The sequence below is a fragment of the Tigriopus californicus genome, chromosome 3 (genome assembly GCF_007210705.1).
Source record: "Tigriopus californicus strain San Diego chromosome 3, Tcal_SD_v2.1, whole genome shotgun sequence".
Classification (NCBI taxonomy): domain Eukaryota; kingdom Metazoa; phylum Arthropoda; class Copepoda; order Harpacticoida; family Harpacticidae; genus Tigriopus; species Tigriopus californicus.
In genome coordinates, this window is record NC_081442.1 from 7,452,809 (window position 1) to 7,478,015 (window position 25,207).

The 25,207-nt window shown below is 42.9% G+C and overlaps 3 protein-coding genes across 3 annotated transcripts; all 3 read right to left on the reverse strand.

The window, feature by feature from the left end:
• Positions 1 to 5,781: 5,781 nt before the first annotated feature.
• LOC131877901 (transforming growth factor beta-1-induced transcript 1 protein-like) lies at positions 5,782 to 8,418 on the reverse strand. Its single transcript, XM_059223733.1, has 5 exons — positions 7,434 to 8,418; positions 7,179 to 7,342; positions 6,911 to 7,087; positions 6,644 to 6,822; positions 5,782 to 6,525 (listed from the first exon to the last, which is right to left on the reverse strand). Exons 1-5 carry the CDS (start codon positions 8,233 to 8,235, stop codon positions 6,399 to 6,401), a joined length of 1,449 nt encoding a protein of 482 aa, XP_059079716.1. The 5' UTR covers positions 8,236 to 8,418; the 3' UTR covers positions 5,782 to 6,398.
• A 7,093-nt stretch (positions 8,419 to 15,511) lies between these two features.
• LOC131878206 (mucin-5AC-like) lies at positions 15,512 to 23,037 on the reverse strand. The gene is made up of 11 exons (XM_059224122.1): positions 22,777 to 23,037; positions 22,509 to 22,658; positions 22,301 to 22,432; positions 21,999 to 22,166; positions 21,004 to 21,192; positions 20,687 to 20,869; positions 20,094 to 20,174; positions 18,666 to 18,929; positions 18,467 to 18,598; positions 18,065 to 18,372; positions 15,512 to 17,972 (listed from the first exon to the last, which is right to left on the reverse strand). Exons 2-11 carry the CDS (start codon positions 22,548 to 22,550, stop codon positions 16,232 to 16,234), a joined length of 3,240 nt encoding a protein of 1,079 aa, XP_059080105.1. The 5' UTR covers positions 22,551 to 22,658; positions 22,777 to 23,037; the 3' UTR covers positions 15,512 to 16,231.
• A 38-nt stretch (positions 23,038 to 23,075) lies between these two features.
• On the reverse strand, positions 23,076 to 24,040 carry LOC131878119 (protein rtoA-like). The gene is made up of 2 exons (XM_059224019.1): positions 24,026 to 24,040; positions 23,076 to 23,833 (listed from the first exon to the last, which is right to left on the reverse strand). The coding sequence occupies exons 1-2, from the start codon at positions 24,038 to 24,040 to the stop codon at positions 23,126 to 23,128; spliced, it is 723 nt and encodes a 240-aa protein (XP_059080002.1). The 3' UTR covers positions 23,076 to 23,125.
• Positions 24,041 to 25,207: the final 1,167 nt, after the last annotated feature.

The window sequence follows — 25,207 nt, forward strand, 5'->3', positions numbered from 1 at the left end:
GAAACACATCTTAAGGTTCGCTGACAATAACCTTGAATACATGAAAGGAAATTTTATGGGGCGGTTGGTGTCGGAAAACCCTTATTTCAACATTTCGTATCATTTTCTTCTCATTTTCTGAATAACCAAGGTAAAAGCAAGACTCCAAAACTCTATTTGATCACGGTCAGGGTTCAGTTGACTAGAAATCAAATGATAAAAAGGGTTTCAAAATGTGTGGATACAATATCAAAATCATTGCTCGCCCGTGTCATAGCGTCACTGATCAAAAAGCCTTCGAAAACTCTGAAGGTTTTTTATCATTTATTATTACTTTTATTCTTTTTAGTGATGAAGCTTTTCCATTCACATATGGTTTGCTTTGTTAACTTCTTGAACTTTGTCAGACGATGCATTTTGGCAAGTTCATCTGCAATTCCTTGTGCGATTTCGGTAAAGGCCACTCTGAAACCATCTGCAAATTTTGGCCTCGCCTTATCATCAGAGGCTAGAGGTCTCGATCTCATAAAAGAACTAAACTCAAGAAAGGATGTGTTTCATTTTAAAACTTGGATTTGAAACTTTTGAATGATTCTTGCTCATGGTTGTGCTAAATATTCGGGGGCTTTAGTTTTGTCATTCATTTTACGTGTTCGGTGGCCATGCCATATGTCTCAAGTCCTTCGTCCATTGATTTATAACTATTGTTGGGATCACGCACGTTTGAAATTGGTGTCAACAGCATTGAGATTGAAGAAAGCTGTTTAAACTGAAAACACCTCAGGAAATGGGGAAAGGGAACCTTAGCTTCAAGATAGAAAGAAGAAAACGGGAGCGAAAAAGATTTCAACTGGATGCAAAACTATTGCTAAGGGACTAGTAGAAAAAAAACCGTCAAATGTCTTGACATGCAACTAATGCATTGGTGGGCATCACCTACATCTGCAAAAAAGCACTTTTCGTAATTCTCATGAGCCAAATAACTTTCAAAATAATTTGGTCAAAGTCTGTTTTACTTTTCCACAACATCGAACATGGAGAAATTATAACGATATGAAGATACCGATGAATATTATTAATGAATTGACCCTTAAAAATTGCACCTAGCACTCATGCATTAAATAGAAAGATCATTTCACTTTAACCAGCGCACTCAAGTGAAATAGTTTATGCTTCGATGACTTTCAACTTTTTCGAATTCCATTGTTTGAAAGCTTCATCGCTAATCTGAACGTCAATAGAAAACCCGCCCAAAACTGAGGACTTCAAGATAATTGATTTGAGCTGCCGATTCAAAAATGACTCTCAGATCAGTGCCAAGTCCATCCAGTACTACCTATGTTGCTCAACATGTTTGACATCAAGCAGTCTACATAAAAGTACTCGTGAGCCGTCATTTTGTGAAAGTTGGGTCGAAAATTGCAAACAACTAATGAGCAATGTAAAAGTTATTCCTTGGGTCCCATGTGAGTTCAGAGGGCATGCATGCCTATTGCATGCATGCATCTTGAAACTGAACCCACAACAAGTACCACAAACGCAGGCAAGCAAGGGTCGAGCAGAAAGACGTGAAGTACTCGCTCTCTCGTTGTCTTGCTCGCTCATTCATTCGCTGGCTTTGCTTGCTGCTAGCTCGTTCGTCCGTTCGTTGATTGTTCGAAATGCTCCAGAAATTTTGACATTCAAAGTCAAATTCTTTCCAAGTTTTGTTCCGCTTTGTTTCATCCTAAATCAAGTCTAGGGAAAGGGCAGATTTGAGACAGATACCGAACAACATGAAGGGGGAATTTGGTACTCTCCCCAACTCGGTAGCAATACTATGAACGAATCTCGTGCATGTACTTTTTGTGCCGCGAACAAGAAGGAAAAAGTCTTTCAACAGGGTCAAACTTGAGTGATGGCTATATGTTTACTGCTGTACGGCCAAGGCCAAACTTGAGTGATGGCTATATGTTTATGTTTGTCCCGCTACATTATGCACGCTGTTGAAAAAACATGCATTACAAAGGACCTAATCGCTCTATCCTTGATTTTGGACATTTGTAATTGGAGTTGTAATTTTCAAGCAGAGACTGGCGAGTCTCAATTTATTGGCATTTAATTTTGAATTATTTTGGTGAACATAACAGAACATGGGATGGGCAAGAACGTTTTTTCGCTACCCATGGCCGTTTTTATGCATTGTTGAGCATAACTCGGGTATTATTGTGAAATAGTGAAACGTGGATGACACGAATGAACGCTTCAAATCGACCAAACAGTAATAGAGCGTCTTTTTTGTACTATTGAGAAGCGGTGCTGTTGAATATGAGGCGCAGGTCAGGGAAAAAGTTTTTTCCACGCTTCTAAATTGAACTCAAAATGGGATCTGTTAAGTCAAAAACATCGGGCATGATTTCGGTCCCTAGGGAATCGAAAAATAGTCCATCAAAGTCATAAGGCTTGCTTCCAGTTAAAAATTGATGAGGTATTTTGAATTGCATCTGAGGTTTACGTACACAAGGTTTTTATGTGTGTAGTGTTATGTAGAAATGATCAGGCCTCAAATTTTGTGATCAACATTTTTTATTTGCAAGCCAAACGAGAGCCTTTCTTGGTCATGTGTTTTTGTATTTGGGGTTCTAGGGTCAATGTGGTGGAGTTAGCCATCACATTGGCCGTAAGTAATGCCGATATAGGCAATGTTCTAGTCAGTATCAGAATGGTTCTCCGTCTGTGGGTGTGATTAGCGTCTAAAAGTTTCCTTTGGAGAAAGGCCGGGGAGGAGATTCGAACCGATGACCTCTCCCATGTTAGGAAACTGCGCTAACCACTACGCCACGTCTCCTGCCCATTTTGTGTGTTGCAACAATTACGAAAATTTTGTCTACAATGAGTTTTTGGGTAAGATAAAATTCTTCAAATGAATTATGTCATGTAAACATATACTACTGGGCTATAAATTTTTTGTTTTGCTTTTTGTGTAAATTTGCCTCTATTGTAGCTGTCTCAGATACGGAAAGTAATTGGTACTTAATATGCCTAACTATCATGGTAATGTATAAAGAAGAATCCAAGCAAAAGATTTTCTTTCGACGTATTGTAGATACACATAATGTACAAGCAGCGTTCGGTTTCTTGGTGGCTTCGAACGTGGCCAACCAGCAAGTAGAAGCCTTTTTTCCGATTTCAAATCCACAACTTGAGATAGTTATAATGACTGCCAATCACGCAATGAACCAGGGACTGAACGCTCGCCTCATTTTTTATGTCAGCGATTGGATTTGTTTTCCCCAGAGATTTCATTTTTGTTGTCTGGATCTACCCGACTCTTGTTCTCCACATGCAAGATCATGATAATAATGCATGGCCCATCATCATATCATCCTTTGTTTTACCCCAAATTGTGCAGCCACCAATTTCCTCCCCTCAGTTGTTTAGTACGCACGTACGTACTAGATACAGCATGTACGTACAGCACTGCATATATCTACCTAGTATTGAAAGAATGAAACAACGCGCTTGCCATAAATAATGGTCCTAATTAAAACTCGGAAAATGCTTGAACTCTCATTTCACATTTGATTCATGGAGCCCACTTGGCATTTCCTCAATTGAAACTCTCTTTCACGAGGCGTCAAATTGTCGATCTTTCATGGTGCTGTTGTCGGTGTGTCTTTGGAAGTGTCTCGATGATTTCAATTTTAGAAATCGTTCACTCTCTCTGGCTTCTCTACACCAAGGAACCTCTCTCTGCTTGCTTGCCTACCAGTCGGTATACTATTGGTTCTCCCAATTTTTTGACTTGTTTCGGATTGCCTGGGATGAAATGCGAGAAAAGCACAGGAAGCGACCTCTGACCTCCAGGTTCTCATACTCAATGTTTGAGACATCATGATGGTTGGGGCTGGATTCACCTTCCTAGAGGTTGGCGATCACAGGGATCAAGAGACGAACGAAGAGTCAAAGCTCAGAACCAACCAACCATCCAACCAACCATCCAAGCAACCACCCAGCCAGCCAGCTTTTTGTAATCATCGACATCGTCATGAAGATCACTCCACAGGATGAGAGAAATCAGACCAGGTTCGAAATGATTTCGAATCAACACGGATCAATCTCGGGCACATCGGACTCATCTTATATGACCTCAACCAATGACAAGGGGAAGGGAGGGCTAAGGAGTACGCTGGAAAATGATATTCACCCTGAAGCCTTGAAGTGGGGAAAAGCACATAACGTGTTAGCATTGGCAATTTGGCCGGATGAATCGCCAGAAGCGAGGTCCAGCTTAGTTTAGGTGGTTTTAATTTCGAGAGACATTTACCCTCGTGTTTTAACGTCGAGATGGCTCCAAGTCTAGGTAGGTCCAGCTCATATATCTTGCAATGCCACTCGAAGAGGACCCCCAAGTTTTGAGGCTATTTCATCATTCCATATCCAAATCTGTCGGACGAGCAGAGATCCAGAAATTCGGACGAACCAGCTACCATGAGCTAGCCAGAAACCAACCAAGAACGAAGAAACTGAACGACCGAAGAGCGACCGAAGAGCGACCGAAGAAGAAGACGACCAAACGACGAACGAACGAAAGAAAGACAGAGAGACAGACGGAACGTGAAATGCGACCAACCCTCTCAGTCAGTCGGAACACAAGATTGTGTGTCTCGAAAAGTTCATGACTTGGGAGAGTCCGAGTTCGAGCAGCAGTCTAGGGAGGCTTCACTGGATGGAAAAATTATAATGACTGTCATTATAACCGATCCTCCCTTAGCCATATAAGCAGCACTAGTACCACCACCAACACCAGCAACAGTTTTGAGTTGTGTAGTAACTCCCGCCATTTTCATCGCACTAGTAGCACGCTGTTGGTTGGTGGATTGGTTGGCTGGCTGGCTGGATGGTTAGTTGGTTGGTTGGTTGGTTGGTTGGTTGGCTGGGAGTATGGATGGATGGGAGTGGAACTGAGTGAGTAAACGTTGAAATCAGACCAGATTGCCAGCAGGAATGAAACATGGTTTCGCACGTTGGTGGAGCAAAGACGAGGCAGAGAGAAGAAGCAGGAGAAATGGTAGTAGTAGCAGCCCTGGTAGTCGCCTTAGTTGAATTACTTTACCCAGATCAGAGGTACTGCAGTAGTTTCTTCTTCATCGTCATCATCATGATCGTGGATTCGTGGTGGTAGTCCGGAGAATGGTTGCCCCTGTCTTTCTCTTTCCTTCGTTCGATCGTTGGTTCGTTGGTTGGTTCGTTCTTTTTTTCTTTCTTTCTTTGCGTCTGCCTCTAGTTAGTTCGTTGTGAGTCTGTTGTCTTCCTCTCTCTTCCTCTCCCTCTCTCTCTTTAGGGTTGAGTTTGTTGAAACCGCCTCCGTGTCTTGACTGGATTCGGAATCCTTCTTTCTGTCTTGGCCCCCGTGCATGATGGCATGGCTGAGAACAGCACGAAGACGATCATAATGCGGGAAAAAGAATGGTGGTGGTGGTGGTGATGCGGCGGGACCAGTAGGACGGGAGGTAGTCAAAGCCTGCCATTTCCTTGTCTTCTCAACATGAACTTGGTATATAAAGCTGTGGAAGCCCCGGTGACTTTGTCAGGTTTATGAGTCTAATTTGCCCTTGGTATCATCTCTGTCTTTTGACGAATTGGTTCCAGAGTTCATCCCTCCACATCAGTAGGACATGAACATTAGCGCAACACTCGCACCGACAGCCAGGGGTGATTAAAGCGAGATTCCGAGGTTTCAAGCCAGGTTTGGAACGTTTGATTTGAGGGGAGGGGGAAGGGAGAAAATAACTGCCTACCTATCATACAGTATTCCAAATCTACTGATTCTCATACATAGGTTTATTTATTCTCATACATTTTTGTGTTAATCGTAGGTGACTTAAGGCTCTGGCTGTGAAAGGAAAGGGTGTTTGCCAGATCTAAAGCATCAGAATGACTTGGAAGTCTCGCTCGGGATCGAGTTGAAATGAACTTTTTCTTCTTCATTCATGGGACTAAAGAAGCTTGAAGATTGCTAGTAGAAGCGTCATGCATTGAATACTTGGCTCTCTCTCTCTCTCTCTCTCTCTCGCCCTCCTCGTCTCGTTCTCTCTTTTGCTTTTCGCTTTTTGAGAGAGGGTTGTGACAAGCAAGACTGGTGGATTGGTTGAGTGGCGGGTCCGTTGGTCGGTTGGCTTCCTTGCTTACTTGGATTTGATCTTCTGTGAATCCAAGTCTGTCTTATCATGGTGTCTGTCTTGGTCTTCTTGGTTGGAAAGTGGCAAATGGTCTTAGTGATGTTTTTGTCTTCTTCTGAATTTAGAGCAAATACCCGCAAATATTGCCGTCCAAACTGGTTACATGTAGTTTGGGGAAAGAAGTTGGGATATCAATCTGGCTGGATGGAGGTCTTATCTGGAGGCGGGATACTCCTTGATGATGAACTATTCATGATTTTAGCTCCTGGAAGGTCCCACTCTCTCCGTGTAGCAATTCTTGTGATAGTACCCTCCAGGGTCTTTGCTCACCAGACAGTCTTCCACAATAGGCTCTTTGCAACCGTCGCAACGTTTGGCTGCCAACCTGAAACCCATTGAAATTAAACCATATCATCGGATAATTAATCGATTTTTGAGCCACCTCTGCCTCCTCCCCTATGCTTGCAGTACGATCGTTTAAAATCGGCGATGGCCATGCTCACCTAGTATAACAAGTCTCGCACAAAGGATCTTCATCCTCGGTGAGAAAGAACTGGACTCCGTCCAAGCAAAGGGGACAAGCGGCACAAGTGAAGCACTCCGGGTGAAACACACCATCCAGAGCCTTCAAAACAGTCCCGATGATCGCCTCGCGACACTTGCAGCATTTTTCTCGACTGGCCTAAAACGGAAAAAAGGAAATTCATTATACTACAATCAAGAATCAACGATGATAGTAAAGGGATTTCAGAAATATGCCACTTGCTCACAATGTAATCGTCTTCACAAATCAGTTGACCATTGATGTCATAGTATTTTCCAAAAAGCTCCTTGGAGCATTGCTGGCACGAAAAACACGACGGATGATACGCTTCGCCAGATTCACGTGGACGAATGGTGTCGCCTTCAATTTTTTCCATGCATTTGACACACTTCTCCAGGAATCGCTAGAAAGAGAAGGAAACAAATCAAGTAACCAGAAAGATTACAAACCTCCCGCAATGTTGCAATGTTTTGTTTCTCGCAACCTCCTCATACCTCTCTATCCTTCGAGCAGTAGTTCTTGCCATCAATGATGAAGAAGCTCTGAGTCCCCAGAGGCTCTTGACATCCTTCACAAATGAAACAACCGGGATGGTAATGGGATTCGCCAACCACTGAGGCCTCTTTCTCAATAGGTTGGTCGCACTTGGGGCAATTGCCTGTGTAATTAATGATTATGTTTACAACTTTATATCAGGAGTGAAAATAACGGTTACTACCAACATTTGCTTTCAACCTTGAACATCTTACCAAAGATGGTTGTTGATTTGATATCACGGCTCCAATTGACCACCTCTTTTGTTTCCAAACACTCTGTGAGTTGCTTCGTCAAGGAATCCACCTGATCCTCGACCTCTCGCAAACTCTCAGCATGAGAAGTCTTCCTGGATGTGGTGGCCTCCGAGAAATTATCAGGCCCAGCACTGGCCTCGCGAGACTGGTTCCGACTTTTGTCTTCAATCAAGGACGACAAGGAAGACGCCGACGAATTGGAGGAGGCCACAGAGGCCGTGGATGTTTTCCGCGACTGGTCCGGGCATTGCGTTTGGTCCAGGCACTGCGATGGATCCGTGTCATCGTGATTCAGCTCAGCCTGGTTCACCAAGTGTTCCATTAAAGCCGATACTTGGCTCAGCGATTGTTCCACGTTTTCACGATGAGGTTGATCGTCCCTGGACTCGTCAAGAGCCTCTTTCGGGTGATCCATGGTTGGTCGCAACTGGTCCAATAGCTCGTCCAAATTGTTCAGGGCCCTTTTGACACTAACTCGCTTCTGGTTGATTCGCTCCTCTTCGGAGGGATGCACTTTTTGCAATTCTTCATTCGCCAGGTTGGATGATGAGTCTCCAGTTGGCCGCTGGCTTCCTCCAGTGGCAATAGCCCTCCTCATGCCAGCTCCTGGCCCGGCGACCCACTTCTTCTCTCCCACAGAGCCCCCCAAATATTCCCCCAGCCTAGACCCTGGGTCGAAAACCTTCTCCGCGTTGTTAAAGTTGTTGTTGCTGCTGCTGTTGTTGGCGATGTGGTTGTTATTGCCCTTATGTTTGAGCATGGCCGACGCAAGATTGACCCTGCTCGATGTCGGTGAATAGGTCCTGGAGTTCTGTTGCTGGGAATCACGAGGATCACTCTGACGCAAAACTGACGAAGGCGATCCTACCCGATTTGCGGCGGCTGTTGTTGGGTTTAAGGAACTGCTCAACACTCCTTCAGCAACGTCAACGGTGCTTTGGACTGCATCCCTCTCTTCCGATCTGGGGGGGGGTATGACTCATATGAGCGGATGCCTGGCTAGATAGAGTATCCAGTGCTCTATCAGTGGTGACCTCTAGACAGTGAGGCCCCATCCCATGCCCTATGCTACAAGAAAAGCGTGGATGTGTGTGACAGGGAAGCAATATTGCTGAACACCACCATTATCGAAATCATTGGTTCTTGCGATGCATTCCACATCTTGGGTCACATCATAAAAGCATTAGTCGGACTAGGGTTGATCGCTTTTGGAATGGAATAAGTCCAGACACATCTTGCTTTTGTACTGGATATTTTGTGAAGCTTTTTGGTTTTCTTTCTTAGTGTAGTTGAGCTGGTATTTGAGGAACAGCCAACGTGTCTTTAAACCTAGCAAACGTGTCCTTAAACCTATGATTTAAAAAAAGGGTACAAACTGGGTGAACGATGCTAGACTTGACCCATGCTCTGTGGCAACCAGATGATAATTATAGAAGGGAGTGAATGTAGGGGACCACTTTTAATGCCATCAATAACGCATTCCACCTCTTCAATCTTCTACGAGAAATAAATGAATAAGGGGGGAGAGTGTGTCAAAAGGAACGGCGACCTTACGAAAAGTGCTGGGCTGGTTTCCAGTCCCAACGCCAAAGACATGAGAAGTCCCTAATCGGAATTCCTGTTTCTCAACCATTAGAATGGCACGATAGGATGCTAACGTGCGTACATGTGTGCGTACGACTACTCACTTTTGAAGCAAAATGCGACACCCCCTGTCGGGTGGAAGTGTGATTACTGATCCCCGTCGCATCTAATGATCGACCTGTGCTCAGATGCTTTTGATTCAGCTTCACTTTTGAGGATGAGCCATTCACCACGAAAGGTTGTGGTGCGACATTTCTGAACGCGATGATGGGCTTGGCCTGATTCGGTACGTGGGACAATGTCAATTCGACCGTCGGAGCTCGACCTTCTTTGGCAGGCTGGAAATCTTTGTTGGTGGTCAGAGCTCGCTCTGCATTCAAGAATGGTTGTTTCTGTTGTTGCAGCCTCCGAGCCATGGTTGGCAACGTGGTTCGAGGTGGTTTGTTGGGCCGAATGGTTACGTTGGACATGTTGCTTATGATAATGACAGGCTCTTCGATTCTGACTTGAGAATAGCTTTGTCCCGTCTTTGTGAGTCCGTGGGGCCTCACGGCGATGATCGTCAATCAGCCAGACACATTCACACACCAATACTCACTCACTCACTCACTCGGTCAGGCAGTCAGGCAGGCAATCAGTTAGGGCCTCTGTCCGACAAGGCTCTCAATAGGGATGGCTTGAATTGGGGCCTGAAATGAATGAAGGAAATGGTATACTATAATAGAATCAGCGGGAGTCGAAGGCCACTTTGCCCAATGAATCCACTGAACGTACAGTAATTATCGAATTAGAAGATTACTTCGATCCAATGACAACGCCAAAAAAGCGAATGGGAGTAAACTTATAAGATTCATATTTTTTTGATCACCGCTAACACTGTGTACACAAAGGCACAATGTTTTTGAGTTTGAGTTGGCCGCTCAAATGCATGCTTAATCATGAAATATGTCCGACCTCAGCTGACGAAACTTCGCCTTGATCGTCTATTTAAGCATGATGATGTGACAACCTTATTTTTGGATATGAATCGGCGGCCCAATCCGTCCAAGATGATCTCATTCTCGAGGCTTGGCGCCAAATGCGCTCAAATGGTATGCCATAACTAAATTCGTACACATTTCGAATTGATTGCGTCAACCTGTTTGATGATTGTAAGAGCACCTCACTAAAAAGATCCAAAGTAGCCAATTGATTTCTGATCATTGCGCCCATTCAATTGAGAAGAGACACAAGTCCTCTCGGAATTGCATTGACCATCTGCGTTCGATAGTTGTTGCAGTGATTGAGCCTCAAATTGAAGGGAATGCGAATTAACTATTTGAATGGCACCTACCAAGACAGGACATTGGCTCTCTTGACCTACCTGCTTCGACGAATGTGGTGTTTCCGAGTGTTATCTCGGCGATGAATACACATGTAGGTATACTTACTCACTTTGTCAGCCGACTTGCTATCTTCTTGAGCCCCGCAGTCTTCCAGTCTTCCAGTCTTCCGGAGCGAGTATTAATCTGCAGTCCGTACGAACAAAAAACTCGCTAACTACGCACACTTGGTGTGGAGACACAAAACACTGTCAGTCTGTTTCGACTTCTGTCGATTTCAGCCACATAGAGCGATAGTGGTTTCTTTAGAAGCCCTCGACTTGTTTGCTTTCTTCTAAAGTGGATGTACGAGATATACGAGTGTGCATGCATAAATGAATGAATCATAATACTTCGTCAAAGATAGAGGGAGCCAGAATTTAGCATTTCTCGGTTTTTCCAATGGTGATTGGTTACTCATCCATGGAAAGATTACTAATATTCACAATTGTTCAACTTATTATAGAAAGCAAAAGGTCGGCTTTTTGATCGAATAAGGAAATGTCATGTTGTGGGGTGGGGCGGGGCCTGCGCGATCAAAGCATGTCCATGAAGATTGATCACACTTGATCAGTAGTTTCCTCTAGTCAAAGATTGTTTTGTGCTTGACGGCGGTCTGATAGTAAGTGATAAAACAAGGATGGTAACACAGAATCAAATTTGACTGCAAACTAAATCCGAGTGCGGTGAACTCAGACCTAATCTAGTTATTTTAACTAACTTACTCAGGCTTTGAGAGAACTGAAACAAGAAAAGTGCAACTGTTATAAAATCTTGGATTTCATGCTGAAAATCCCTTCAAAAAACAAGGACATTTGGAGACAGCAAGGACACATGAAAATTTCGAACACATTTCCATGCATTAAGAGGTTTCGTGGATCCTTCTTCAAAATTTGCCAAACAAGTTTAAAAAAAGTACAGATACTTAATTGCAAAGTGGTGAGCCAAAAAGTTTAAGGTTTAAAACTTTTGTCACGTTGGTCTTCGAAAAGATTTCTTCGCTTAAAAAATCATCAAACCTCATAGCAAGTAAAGCTAAGGTCAAGTAAGGCAAAGGCAAGCCAAGCAGACCACTACATGGAGTACGGCATTAGTGGAGTGGAAAGCTCCCTGAAACCTCGCTAGAAAACGTTTCAATTTTGCTTTACCTCCTAATCAAGTACTTGAACATGAAAATCAAAAAGATGTAAAAATTGCAACAAAAAATCTGTAACATCGGCAAAAAAAGAAGGTCACTTTTACCTCCAGTTAGCCTCTTTGCTGCATTTGTTTCTGTTAGAAAATGATAGACGCTAAACTGCATTTTATGGTTATTCATATTTGAGTTTCTATGTTTTCGCCAAAAAAGGCTTACCTTTTTTTCCGGGGTCCAGTTATGACTTCTTGGGAATCTCATTCACTTGTATCGGTTAAAGCCCAAGAGCTTTATCCGGAAGAAATTGATATCATTAAAATGGCTGAAGTCGTTCCTCAATAAACGAACGTATTGGAGTTCTCGTTAATTTAGCCTAACTAAGGAATTTATTCATTTGCCTTTTCTTCTCAAAAATTGATGGGCGAAAATTGTCAACTTTTTCTTTTTTTTTAAACTGATAATAGAAATTTCACGGTCATTGCCTCGTCATGTCCTTATGTCAGGGCCATTTGCTACTGATGTCTACTCATGAATAATCTTGCATATATACGATCAACAACATGGGAGCTCAGATCCTAATATACTAAAGAAAAATTATACAAAATATAATCAATGATGTAAGCTATAACTACCTAAATATTGAAAAATGACACAGCAAACCCATTAATAATTGCACATGGTACTAATTTTTGTATCTAGAAATGCACCATTACTGTTTGTTGCGCGGCATCCACCATGACTCAGAAGGTAAATTTGGAAAAGAAAATGGAGCGAATTTAGACGCACATATAGCTTTGGTAAAAAAACAAGCCACAGAAGCAGTTGCAGTGAAGCATAAGTGTCCTGTACTTGACATTGGGCTTTACGCTAATGTGGATGTTGAAAAATATTTCTTACGTATGCTTGTTTGTTTGTTGGCAGATGGCATGTGGCTAGGTCTCTCACTCGGCCAGCCATCCAAAGATGGGTGTCCCAATGACGAGATATTCGCTCTCCGTCTTCAAAGCCAAGTTTAAGTCTTACCCCACTCTCGGGAATGGCCAAAGATTCGCCCATCAACTCATTGTCGTCCTTCAGGACCAATTAGCTCTCGAAGAAGATAGTATATTTCTTTCAATGCTTTACATGTTGGGTTGATAAAAGTGTATTCATGGTTTACCAAACTACTTCAACTGTAGCATCTATCGTTGCATTCAAACTCATCATCGATTTTCCATTTTTTAAAGAAAATAGTTGAACTCAAAGTGGGCATAAAACCGTTCGAAGTTTTTTCACTGATTATTAGAAGTTGCTTACCTTCAATGTCATACAATTTTTCCGTTATAACCAAAGCTTTATCAATTTTATCTATGAAAATTTCTTCATTAGATTCTTTATTCTTGATGTCAATTCTTTAGAAAACCTGACTCAAAGACGTTAAACTCTAAAAGCACACATGGGGAGCAAAAGCTTGAAACTATAATTGCAAATAGCTTTTCAACTATAAAAACCGATTATTGCCGTATTCAGGTGTAAAAGTTGGAAAAGGTGTTTCTTATCGATGAACATTCTGTAATACCTGAGTCAAAGGTCCTTTTTCTTGTTTATGGCAACAGACACTAAATTTGATGCTGTTTTGTCCGTAATTTCTATGAGAAAGAAATACTCAGTACGTCTCTTTAAAGTTAGTGGGTTTGGCTTGGGCTCTAACTTGTTTCAAACACAAAGGCCTACTATTTCTTAAGACTCAAACTTGATTTTGCTCTACAGCGCTTGAAAAATCGTGCGACTTTTTACGGTTACTGCTAAAAACGGGTCTTCAATAAGATTCAGGATCCTTTGTTGCGTTTTGTTTTGTATCTGCAGGACGCGTTGTACTCTGTGCAAATCGTAGGCAATGTGAAGGTTCTGTGAATGAAATTTCAATCTTTCGAGACTAATATTTTTTCATTTAATTGGTACTTGAAGATAATGAAGCTAGTGGGAAAAAAATATGAAAATATAATATGTAAACCAAGCAAGCATCAATTTACGAAGGAAGGATAACTTTCCTACACCTTACTCATTGGCTGAGTTTAAACATATGAAATATTGAATAAAATTTCAAGTACCTGTGATGAACATTGTAAAATTAAAGCTAAAGCAAAAAACGAACCAACGCAACCTCCATCTCAGATCACTTTCCCCATCCATTAGTGGAGGAAAATCGGGAATCTTTTAACTGTAACGAATTTGGACCCACCAACAAACGACGAATGTAGTGGGAGGGGGGGTAGAGGGGGGGGGGAAATGTTGCTCCAATTAACTGTATCCTCTACATAGTCCAACAACAAAATACACTTTATATTAAAGCAAAATACAACAGGACGGTAGGATTTTTTTCATTCCTTTTTTCATCGTTTTCAGAGTTATGGCCGTCCACAGTAGATGTTTTTCGATATTATGAATGCCGAGTAGACGTAAAAGATGAAAGTGGAGAGCATAAGTTCTCACAAAAGTCAAGTTCAAGTTATTTTCATATTTTAAAAGTCTGGTCGATATTTTCGAAAAAACTCCGCCAACTTCCTTGCAAAATCAGGGAGCGCTTGCTTCGGCTTCATCTCTATCCAGATTTGTCTAAATATTCTTAGAGCTATGTTTTTAAGACTTTAGAGCTCCAATAATTCAATCTTTCAATTGATTTCTTGCTTTATAAGTCAAGGAAAAGACATTTATTGCGCTTTTTTCTACTTAGGAATTCCCCAATAAGGGCTGATATATGGCAAAAATATGAATACGACAAAATAATTCATTACCAATAATAATCTAATATATTAAACCGCTTACTAAAAGCAACACATCAATTTTAGCACGGGAAGGGAATGGAGACTCGTACTCTCATTCAAGCTGAACTAAGATTGGGAGTCGCGAATTACAAAAGCCTCCTAAGTAGAAAAGCGCAATAAATGTATTTTCTTTTGCCGTAAAAAGCCAATGATATTGTGAGATTTAATTACTAGAACTATAAAGTCTTGAAGACATAATTCTAAAAATATTTAGACATATCTGGATAGAGATGAAGCACAAGCAAGCGCTCCCTGATTTTGAAAGGAAATTGTCGGAGTGTTTTCGAAAATATCGACAAGACTTTTGAAGTATGAAAATAACTTGAAAATGACCCATGTGAGAACTTATGCTCTGCACTTTCATGTTCCTGGTTATCTTAAGCTTTCATGATATCGAAAACCATCTGCTGTGCAAGGTCATAAACCGAGTCAGTGCTGGGGACCAAACTAATAATCACGGGAGGTTGAAACTAGGGCTGCCAATTTACATTCTCAATGCAATATGGCATGACTGGTGGAGTGTCGGAAACCCGTTAATTAGCCTCAAAAGTAACCCTGATTTTCCTTTCGTCCAACCTGGGTTGCTTTTTACTTGGTGCTTCACTTTCCATGTTTTTCAACAACCTTGATTTTGAAAATTTGTTTGATTCCATCACAAGCACTGCCCCAAAAGCCTTTATAATACTTGGATGCATCAAAACAAAAGGGTTGAAGCCACTTTTTCACATAATTTGGTCTCAATGTGATTTTTGAATAGCTCTTTCTCTTCTTCTATATACATGCTGAATGCTGCCAAATCGTGAAAAGATTTTAATTTTAATACGGGGAATTCGACACATACATGTTGGCCAAATGTAACGGCAATTGCACCTTAACGATGCCACAGCGAATCTATCAAACGTCCAAATCGAAATGTCAGACGTAAATATTTGAACTTTGGCCATCTGTCCAGGCTCTATGTAAGCAAATTGTAATCATTTTGTACGATGAAAACGACGGGGACGAATTATTTAAACCTGATATGTTGTCCGTTGGGTTGAATTGTCCATTGAGTCGATTTGTTTTGGGCCAAGTTATCATGTAACCAATAATCGCATGAAGTTGTCTCATCCTGTTTGGTTTGACCTGATGAATGAAAAAAGGCCAAAATCATGTTTTTCAACAATTTATTTTGTTCACACTAATAACAGTTGTCAAAATCAACAATATTTACATAAATAAATTGCTCTCATTTTGGTTCAAGAGCAACGAGATTCGTACGTTGAACTCAAAATGGAGGAGGTCGGGGAAACAGAAGATTTGAGCATACTTTTCATTCATTAGGCTTAGAAAACGACTTTGACAAGAAAAAGAAACAATATTTTATCGTTTTGAAGCCAGCCATTGTACATACTTTTTTCCGTTCTGTCGATGGTTTTGACTAGAGTATAGGAAAGTGATTTTTCAACTACGTACGTAAGAGCGAAACAACACTTCAATTTTGTTCAAATCTGTTCGCTTACGAGTTTTGTCCGGCACTTTGTCAAACTTGAGGGGTAACTTGGTGAATTGAGGTAAGAACCGAAAAGAGGAACATGGAATGAATCATATTTTTCCAACAACCTTCCAACAAATAAAGTTTGATTCCCCATTAGCCCATCATTTTTTGATGGAAACTCTGTTTGAGACAACAATGGCGAGAGTATGAGTGGTATTGAATTCTTCAAAATTTCTAGAGTGTGTTAGTTTTAGGAGTTTTTGCAAAGTCGCAAATGTATGGCATTGATAGTAGACAACTCATATCGGTTTCATCGAAGTAGAGTAGCGTTTGCGTTTTTGGGATGATTGAGAAGACAGTGTCTCCACAGGAGACTGACGGAGACACCACACCATTTAAAATAAATCGTTTTGCCTGGGGGCGTCTGTCAATGCCTCCTCAAAACTGGAACTGGTCCAGGAAGCTTCAGTGGTAACGGAGGTCGAAAAAAGGTCGTCTTGAAGTGTGACATAATCGAACTCGTCTTGAATGGCTCTCGAACTACCGGACTTTCGGTCCTGAGAGGTGACTTCTTCGTCGGTCTCCTTTTGGTCATTGTCGTCGTAGTTCTCCTGACTCTCGTAATATTCAATCTCATCCTCGACATTGGCGGCAATCGCTTCGGCCTCGGCCAAGAATCGAACGGCGGCGGCCTTGGCTACTGCATCACGATCCAGCAAATCTTCGGGACTGATGTCAATAACTAAAGACGGGGTCACGGAACCTCCATTCTTTACTTTGGGCAAGTCTACGTTAGACCCTGTCGACTTGGCGGAAACAGTATCTGAGCCCTCAAGGCTGTTGGATTTATCCCCATAGAGAGATGAAGCCCGCTCAAATCTGTAGCCATCTGAGAGGGGCTCTTCACCAGCGACTCCGTAAGAATCAGGAGCGGACACTGCTTGATTTGACGAGGAGCTTGACGACGACGAAGAGGAGGACGAAGAGGACGAGGAGGACGAGGATCCCGTGTTAATAGGCAAGGATTGAGCTGCGCCGTAGGAATCAGAGGCAGGGGACGCATTAGAAGGCAAACTGACGGGAGAGGCTGGGGCTCTTGCCGAGGGGCCCACATTGGCCGAGATTGCCCCAGAGCTTTGAGCATTCACGTTGTTTCTGGGGTTGATGCCACTGATGGGTGCATCTTGAGGAATCCCATACGAGTCAGGAGCTGATGCACTGGAACTGGAACTTGAACTACCTGTGCCAGATGATGAAGCTCCATTGTTGTTGTTGTTGTTGTAGTTGTTGTTGCTAGCTGAGACGGAGTTCGAAGTGGAAGACGAGGCGCCAAAAGACGATGATCCACTGCTTGCCACCGGGTTACTTTGAGGGACACCGTAAGAGTCTGGCGCGGAAGAGGATCCTGCGGATGAACTTGAAGTGCCTGATCCAGCATTGTAATTGTTGTTGACTGAAGTCGCTCCACCACTGAGGACTGCTCCACTAGAGGCGCCTAAGCTTGAAGAGGAAGATCCAGTATTGGAGGACACTGGGTTCCCTTGGGGAACACCGTAAGAGTCTGGGGCGGATGAGGCGCCGGTAGAGGAGGATGAGCCGGAAGAGACCGATCCAGCATTGTAGTTGTTATTAGCAGAACTTAAACCCGCGTTAAAATTGGATCCACTAGAAGTACTGAAACTGCCCGACGTTCCCGAGTTGGAAGAGACTGGGTTGCCTTGAGGAATGCCATAAGAATCTTGAGCGGGGGAGGCGTTGCCTGATGACCCGGAGTTTGAGAAAGAAGAAGCGCCCGTGTTGGAATTTTGCGAGAACGAGGATCCCGATGCGCCTGAATAAGACCCGCTGGCTGACACAGAAGCTCCATTCGAAACGGAAAATCCTGAGCCAGAACCAAGAGAGTTAGATGAGGGAGAAGAGTAGGCGTTTCCGCTGGAAACTGAGGATCCAGAAGCAAAGGAGTTAGATGAGGGCGAAGAATAGGAATTTCCACTAGAAACAGAGGATCCAGAACCAAAAGAGTTAGATGAGGGCGAAGAATACGAGTTTCCACTAGAAACAGCTGATCCACTGTTGCCTCCGGAGCATTGTTTGCACCAATAAACGGGTTGGCAAATTGGTTCGCCGCAATTTTCCCTAGAAAAAGAATGCAAGATGTAGAGCGCACGTGGTTTTACACTTAACAAGCGAGGCTAATAAGGAAGAAACATTCACAATTGCGATCTTACTTGGGAACATTTGAGCATTCCTGGCGAGGTTGATTATTACATTGTTCCCTTGGAATGCTTCTGCACTCTTGTTTCTCCTGCTGCTTGGGAATGTTTTGACATTGTTGTCGTGGAACATTTTGGCATTGTTGACGGGGAACGGTGGAGCATTGTTGGCGGGGAACATTCGAGCACTGCTGCCTGGGAACATTTTGGCATTGCTGTTTGGGGACCTGACGAGGGACCTGATTACATTGTTGTCTCGGAATATTGTTGCAATTTTGCACCTCCACTCTCATTGGAACGCTCTGGCATTGTTGTTTGGGAACCTGGAAATAAACTCGCTGTTAGTCAGTCCTCGATCGAGCAAGTTTGGTTCGAACTTCAGACTAAATGTGACCAGAAAAAAAATCGTTCATTCACCTGTTGACATTGCTGCCTGGGAACATTTTGACACTGCTGTCTTGGCACGCTTCGGCATTGTTGACGGGGTACTTGTCGTGGAACATTGTTACAGATTTGACGAGGAACCTGTTGACATTGTTGGCGGGGAACCTAGAACGAATTTGAGAGGGAAATTTAAGATGCTCAATGCTTCAATTCAATTTACTCTGATTCTCACTTGTTGGCATTGTTGACGAGGCACATTTTGGCACTGTTGTTGAGGCACGCTCTGACATTGCTGTCTGGGCACGTTTTGACACTGTTGTCGGGGAACGGATTGGCAGTTTTGTTTGGGCACTTGACGACACGATTGTTGGGGAACCGTCTGGCATTGTTGTCTGGGCACATTCTGACATTGTTCCCGGGCCACTGGCTTACATTCCTGCTTGGGCACTTGCTTACAATTTTGTTTGGGTACTTGGTTGCACTCCTCACGGGGAACCTTAAAATTGTAGACAAAGGAGGAAAAAAGGGATGAAAAACGATTAAAGTACTCATATGTACAGTAGGTAGGTAGGTGGGTACACTTGAATGAGCACGTTTAACAAGAAGAGGCTTTGAAGACGCCATTGATTGACCTTGCCTGCCTGGCGAAAATCATCAATCAGTACCTCCCATTGGCTTTTCTCAGGAATGTTTTGAATCAATTAATTCCAGCAGGTTAATACCTGATATATTGCTCAGGAAATTATAGCCCTTCAGCTAACACTTTTGAGACATTCAGCATTGCGTGATAATGACTGAGTCTTTCACCAAGGCCTTTTTGCCAAATATTCAAGCATGAGCAGTCTTCATACTTGGAAATAGACCTGTTTTATGGATAGTTTAGAACGCATTTACGAGGAAATGAGAGCGATCTCGGTCGAATTGACAACGACATCATAGAGAAATCCTTGGCCCAATATCATTGCATGAAAAAGTATCCCTTCTTCGAGATATTTGATAAATGGGGTTGGTTCAATTTCTTTTTCCTCTTTTTGGGGCTAGAGCTTTTCGTGACCCATTGAAGGACGGCCACGTACGAGCAGCTCTTATTTATCAAGTCTGTTTTAATCAAGCTTGGTCTGAATCGTTTAAGGAAAACCCTACCTACTTGTACGAATGGACTGCCACAAGTTCAAATTGAGAGGAACTTTGCCGTTTTCCATTTCCTTGCTCATTGAACGGCGTTTGTTGCTAAATCTAGTAATTTAGCTTTTCCTGAATGGCACAGTATTTGAAACAACAATATTCATAGATTGAGTCAGGGTAGTGGTATGTTGTCAAACCTAAACCGAAAATTCAAGTTTCTAGATCTCTGTAATACAACTTTGTCATGGATAGAAAATATGTGTATCACATTTCTGTGATTGGAATGTTTGTCTCCGGCATTCCCTGACAGAAAACAACAACAGACAGATTCAAAATCAAGGCGTCAAATTTATTTTTCCGTTACTTTTTCTTTCCTTCATTGGTACGTCCATGACTCATTTGCAAACCTTTTCATAGAGATGGTTTTGTGCTTTCATTCACCTCAATTTATGTTTCCTTCACTGTCATGTAAACATTAAATCCTTTATCTGAATCATTTTTATATCAATTGTAAACATGAGGGAGTTTAACTTACCTGTTTGCAGTTGTATCTTGGCACTTGTTTACATTGCTCACGTGGAACGCGGCCGCATTCGCGGGTAGGGGCTTGTCGACACTGAAAAAAAATACCGAATGAAACCAAATTTGAGGGGAGTAGGATAGGAGTGGAAGACATGCTTTCGATAAAACACTTGTTAGCCCTTGGCTGCCCGTGAATGGGACTTAGAAGATGATTTGATCATGTTTGGAGTGTTATAATCCAATCAGAAAACGGCATCATGATTAGAGCTTGAGGATTTCGGCTCTAACCTTACTTGCGTCGCTTCATCTTCTTCTTTTGATATCTAACCTTCAAGGTGCCTTTCAGGGAAAATCAATTGAGCAGTCATTGAAAAGGAGGAAGAAAACACATAAAAGGGGGGGGGGGTGCTTCTCTTGGAAGAAAATATCATCTTCGACAATGGTGCACTCGCAGAGCCGATCAAGCATCGACACAGTTCAAAACAGAAAAATGCATCTCCTACCATTCTTTTCGAGTTATGTGCAAGACATGAAAGATAGAAAATGCAGCGAACGAAGATGAGAACATGAGGCCGACACCGACCATGAAATGGGCACCACACTTACTTGTTCATCTGCAATTTGTCGACAATTTGGCACGGCCACTTGTCGGCAGTTTTCTTTGGGTACGGATTGGCAATCCTTGCCTCCTTCTTCTCCATATTCGGATTGTCCACCTCCATAAGCGTCTTGGCATTCGTTCACGTAGTCTGTGGTACATTTCTGCTCGTACTCCGTCGAACACCTCTCCTGCAAAATTGAGCCCCCATTATCGATGATGAATTGAGATAACACGTTTTTATGAGTGAGAGGGTAGGGCTTATTCGCCCGAAGGGTGGCCGTTGTAATACTTGAACACTTTGGAAGCATTCCATTATTCTTACCTTGTAAACGGTCTCACATTTTTCCTCATACTTGGTGTAACATTCTTCCTCATTTAGATTGGAACACTCTGTTTCGAAGGTTTGCTCGCACACTTGATCGTTGGTGGTGGTACATTCCTCCTCCAGCTCTTCGGTACATTCTTCTTCGAATGTGGTTTCACACTCTTGTTCGGTCACGGTGGCACATTGCTAGAAACACAATTGATTAGGTTCATGGACGGCTATCAGGTTCCGAAAACAACCGACAACATGAACCGAGTGATTCCAAACCAAATATTGAAATCAACCAAATGATGGCTTATTGGGTTGAATTGTGTTTATATATTCATAATTTAGACTATTTCGGCGATTCTAAGGAGTGCAAACTTAGCAAATCTCGAAATAAATGATAAAAATTAACAAAATTGTGGAACTGATCCAATATCAAACAAAAGTCTTTGTTGTGTCACCATTTTAACGATGACTTGTAGAGCACGAAGGCTGTTTACAAGCTTAAAAAACTCAAATTCAGCCAACGAATGCTGAGTCAAAACGGTGTTTCTCGGATCAGGAAACCCTATGCGATAAAATGGTAGATTACATTATAAGTGCGCGAAAAAAATACTAAGCGTCAAAATGACTAAGAAGGATAGGTTAAAAAATGTTTGTCAGTATTTGGTTTCTTTCTTTGGTTCTAGGAAAAAACAAATGTTTTGGAAACTCTTCGAATCATGGTGGTACAAACATGAAGGGTGATGCACTTGTGTTTTAATTTGCCGTGATAGTCATCCCCAAACATGACCCTGAGATCTTCATGAACGAGCTTCAATGCTGAGAAGGAAAGAAATTTCACATTCGCCAACTACTTTTCTCCTTCTGCACATTTCCTTAGTGCTCTGTACGTACAAGTAAGTGCCATAAATTGAAGTACGTCGTAAGTACATAATACATGCATTAGTTTATGTAGGGATGTCGTTGTGGGCCTGTTTTTACTCCATGTCTGTTGTTGCACTCACTTGCTCTTGAACTGTTTGACATTGCTCCTCGTTGACGGTTGTGCATTCCTGCTCGAAAGTTTGGGAACACTGCTGCTCATTCACGGTGGTACATTGTTGCTCATTCACAGTGGAGCATTGCTGTTGATTGACCGTCGTGCATTGCGGCTCGTTCACTTGAGAGCATTGCTGAAATGGAAACCCGTTCGTTGTGCATTCATCTGTCATTGCCTGCTCTCATTCTTTTGGTCTTTGCCAATGGTGTGAGGAGAAGTTTGAGTTTTGGTTCTGATTTACGTAGATTGCATGCAAATTCTAATCACCTGTTCATTGACGGTATTGCACTGTTGTTCGTTGACCGTCTGGCACTGCGGCTCATTGATCGTTTGGACAGTGGACTCACAGACCTGTTCGTTCACTGTGTTACATTGCTGTTCGTTGACGGAATTGCAGACCTGAATAAAATCCAACCAACCATCGGTCAATTTGATGCTCGGAAATGAAGTGTGAAGCGGGTGTCTTGATCCTTACCTGTTCGTTAACGGTTGAGCACTGCTGTTCATATTTGGTCATATATTGAATTTCGCATTTGGGCTCCTGGACCGTGTTGCATTGCTGCTCAAAGACGGTCTCTGTGACGGTATTACACTGTTGCTCATTAACAGTGGTACATTGTTGTTCCTGAGGGGAATAAATTCATTAAGGAGTGGCTCTTGGATGAAAACCAATGCCACGAGGATCATTATGCCGCGTATTTGGCAGCTTTTGTCATGCCATCGCTTGTCGACTTGTTACTCACGTTGACTGTGGTGCATTGCTGCTCGTTCACGGTTGAACATTGCTGCTCATTCACGGTGGAACATTGTTGTTCAAACACGGTCTCGTAGCGAATCTCACATTTCTGGAAGGGCAAAAAAACCCGGATTTTAATGAGCTTTTAACTCGCCCAAGGATGATTACAACCAGCATCATCATAACTTAAAAGGACGGTGATCATGCACCTTTGAGAGCATTTCTCGCAGTCGTTCTTACCTGCTCGTTCACGGTGACACATTGAGGTTCGCTCACGGTCCGACATTGTTGTTCAGTCGTGGTTTGGCATTGACTTTGACATTCCTAGAAAGAGAACATTTGAGGAACAAGGTAAATCAATTAGACACAAAGGGCTCCACTTCCTCCAGCACATGGAAGCAGGGTTCTACTACTACCTGGCCGCCTTGTTGGCAATTGCCCGTGTTGGTCAGAGATCGAGTCACTTGGCAGTTGTCTTGGGAAGATCCATATGAGGCTTGGGACGCGGTATTGGTGATGACACTGGCGGGAACCGAGGTCAAAAGAGGACCAGAGTAACTAGACGAGGATGGTGATGAGGCCGAGGCCTGAGAGGGACCGGAATAGCTGTTCCCAGAGGATGCACCTGAAGCCCCATTGAAACTGGATGAAGACGACGATGAAGATGGTCCATTGTAGGAGTTGGACGAGGAGACCGATCCAGTATTGGAAGGGCCGGAATACGAGTTGCCAGCACTAACCACTGGGGCACTCACAGAACTCGAACCTGCCGAGTACTGTGCTCCCACTGCGGAAATGGGTGCACTGAATGAGGTGGACCCCGAGTTGTAAGTATTGCTACTCGACAAACCCGAGCCCGAGGCTGAAACCCCATTGGATGAGCCGAAACTCCCCACAGGAGAACCGTTGGGAATGCCATAGCTGTCTTGCTCTTGGGCCACTGGCTCTGGATCTGCCTCAGCATCTGCGGCTCGCTTCTGCAGTCGACGGATGAACTGATCAGCCAAGGAATTCGGAAGATTCCTGGCCTCCAATACGTGACAACTGAGCAGGGCAAAACTAACCTGAAATCCGCAGGAGAAATACAGTCATTTATTGGAGACGGAATCAACAACATGCAGCTCAAGTTCATGTGAATGCGTCATAGGGTAAGTTTGGGCACACATTTAATTGATGTGGCTCAGATGGCCCCTCATTCGAGGCGCTAGTCGTCAAGCAATTGGCAGAGACGTACTTCATCATCATGTGAATGTTACTTGAGACCTCGCCATTTCTCTTGGCTGTCTTGGCTTTGAGTCAAGCCATAGGGTTAATTTGAGTTGTGAGAGAAAAGTGAGACGCCCAAGGCCATCATTGTTATTTTGATACTCCATTTGACGAGCGAGAAGACGGGCTTGGGCTTGTTGAATGTTGAGCCTTGCTGCTGCTGTTGCAGCTGCGAGATCTTGGTTGGCCCGAGAGTATGAAATTTAAGATACGATTAGTGTCACCTTCACAGGATATCATCAACATTGTTGTCCTACGCGTCTCTTTGCCTTGCCAAACTGACTTGCCATGAGGAATTGAGGATGTCAGACAAGTAAGTCGTTATGTAAATATGCTTAATGCGTTGTCGGCTATTTTCACTCAACAAATAAAAAAGGAATTCTATGTACAATGAACAGAGGGGCCAAAATCCCATCGGTCTTCCTTGTGAATGACTTTCAAGAAACCTGTGAGAAGAACTTTTGGCAGGGTTTTTACTCAACAATAAATTGCTATTCCCAGAGCTTGACCAAAAAAGTGTACTTCCTGTTGATGTCCAAGAATCATCCATTGATTGGTCAACGAAAGAGGAAAAAAACCTATGTGGGAGAACTACTATTTCATTTCCGTGCTTCTTTTGCTAAATGTCTGTCCGTCAACACTTCAAAATCAATTGAGCTCGCCAAAAGAATCAATTCACAAGGCCGAATTTGTCTCTGTGTTTGCTCATCCCAATTGCTGACAACCATTCATTCGCTCGATTCTCGCCAATCGATTGGAGCTGCCATAATTGGCGTGCTTAGTATGAACGAAGAACGTACAACAAGTAGTGCACGAGTGGGCTGGTCCACTTTTCGTTTCGTCCGGGTGATTGAGATTAGACAAACATTCGCCTTTCCACGAACACATGCTGGGTGTTCGCCAGTGTAATTCAAATCCAAAAAAGCAAGACATGACAGTTCTCCTCGTTGAGGTCATCGTCAATTGGTGATTCCATGCGGAAGTGGGAAGGAAAATGTGCGGCTCAAAGTGTCCTCCTCCTTTTCTTTAGCCATCGTTCCTCGCCCACCTACTCATCTTACCAGCTAACTATTCACCCAACCATCAAGCCACCCACCCACCCGTCAATCAATGATCTTGCATTCCTAACTAATATATCAACAATATGTATTGTGAGCTTGCTCTTCACCCAA

What these genes read in the sequence shown, in the direction of transcription:
- LOC131877901 (XM_059223733.1), bottom strand. Translation starts at nt 8,235, where the DNA reads ATGCTCAAACATAAGGGCAATAACAACCACATCGCCAACAACAGCAGC. An exon ending in CAAATCAACAACCATCTTTG is followed by an intron (nt 7,343 to 7,433) that starts GTAAGATGTTCA and finishes TTAATTACACAG; the next exon opens with GCAATTGCCCCAAGTGCGAC. An exon ending in ACTGCTCGAAGGATAGAGAG is followed by an intron (nt 7,088 to 7,178) that starts GTATGAGGAGGT and finishes TTCTCTTTCTAG; the next exon opens with CGATTCCTGGAGAAGTGTGT.
- LOC131878206 (XM_059224122.1), bottom strand. Translation starts at nt 22,550, where the DNA reads ATGACCAAATATGAACAGCAGTGCTCAACCGTTAACGAACAG. An exon ending in GTCAAACAGTTCAAGAGCAA is followed by an intron (nt 21,193 to 21,998) that starts GTGAGTGCAACA and finishes TTGTGTTTCTAG; the next exon opens with CAATGTGCCACCGTGACCGA. An exon ending in CAAGATACAACTGCAAACAG is followed by an intron (nt 18,930 to 20,093) that starts GTAAGTTAAACT and finishes TACAATTTTAAG; the next exon opens with GTTCCCCGTGAGGAGTGCAA.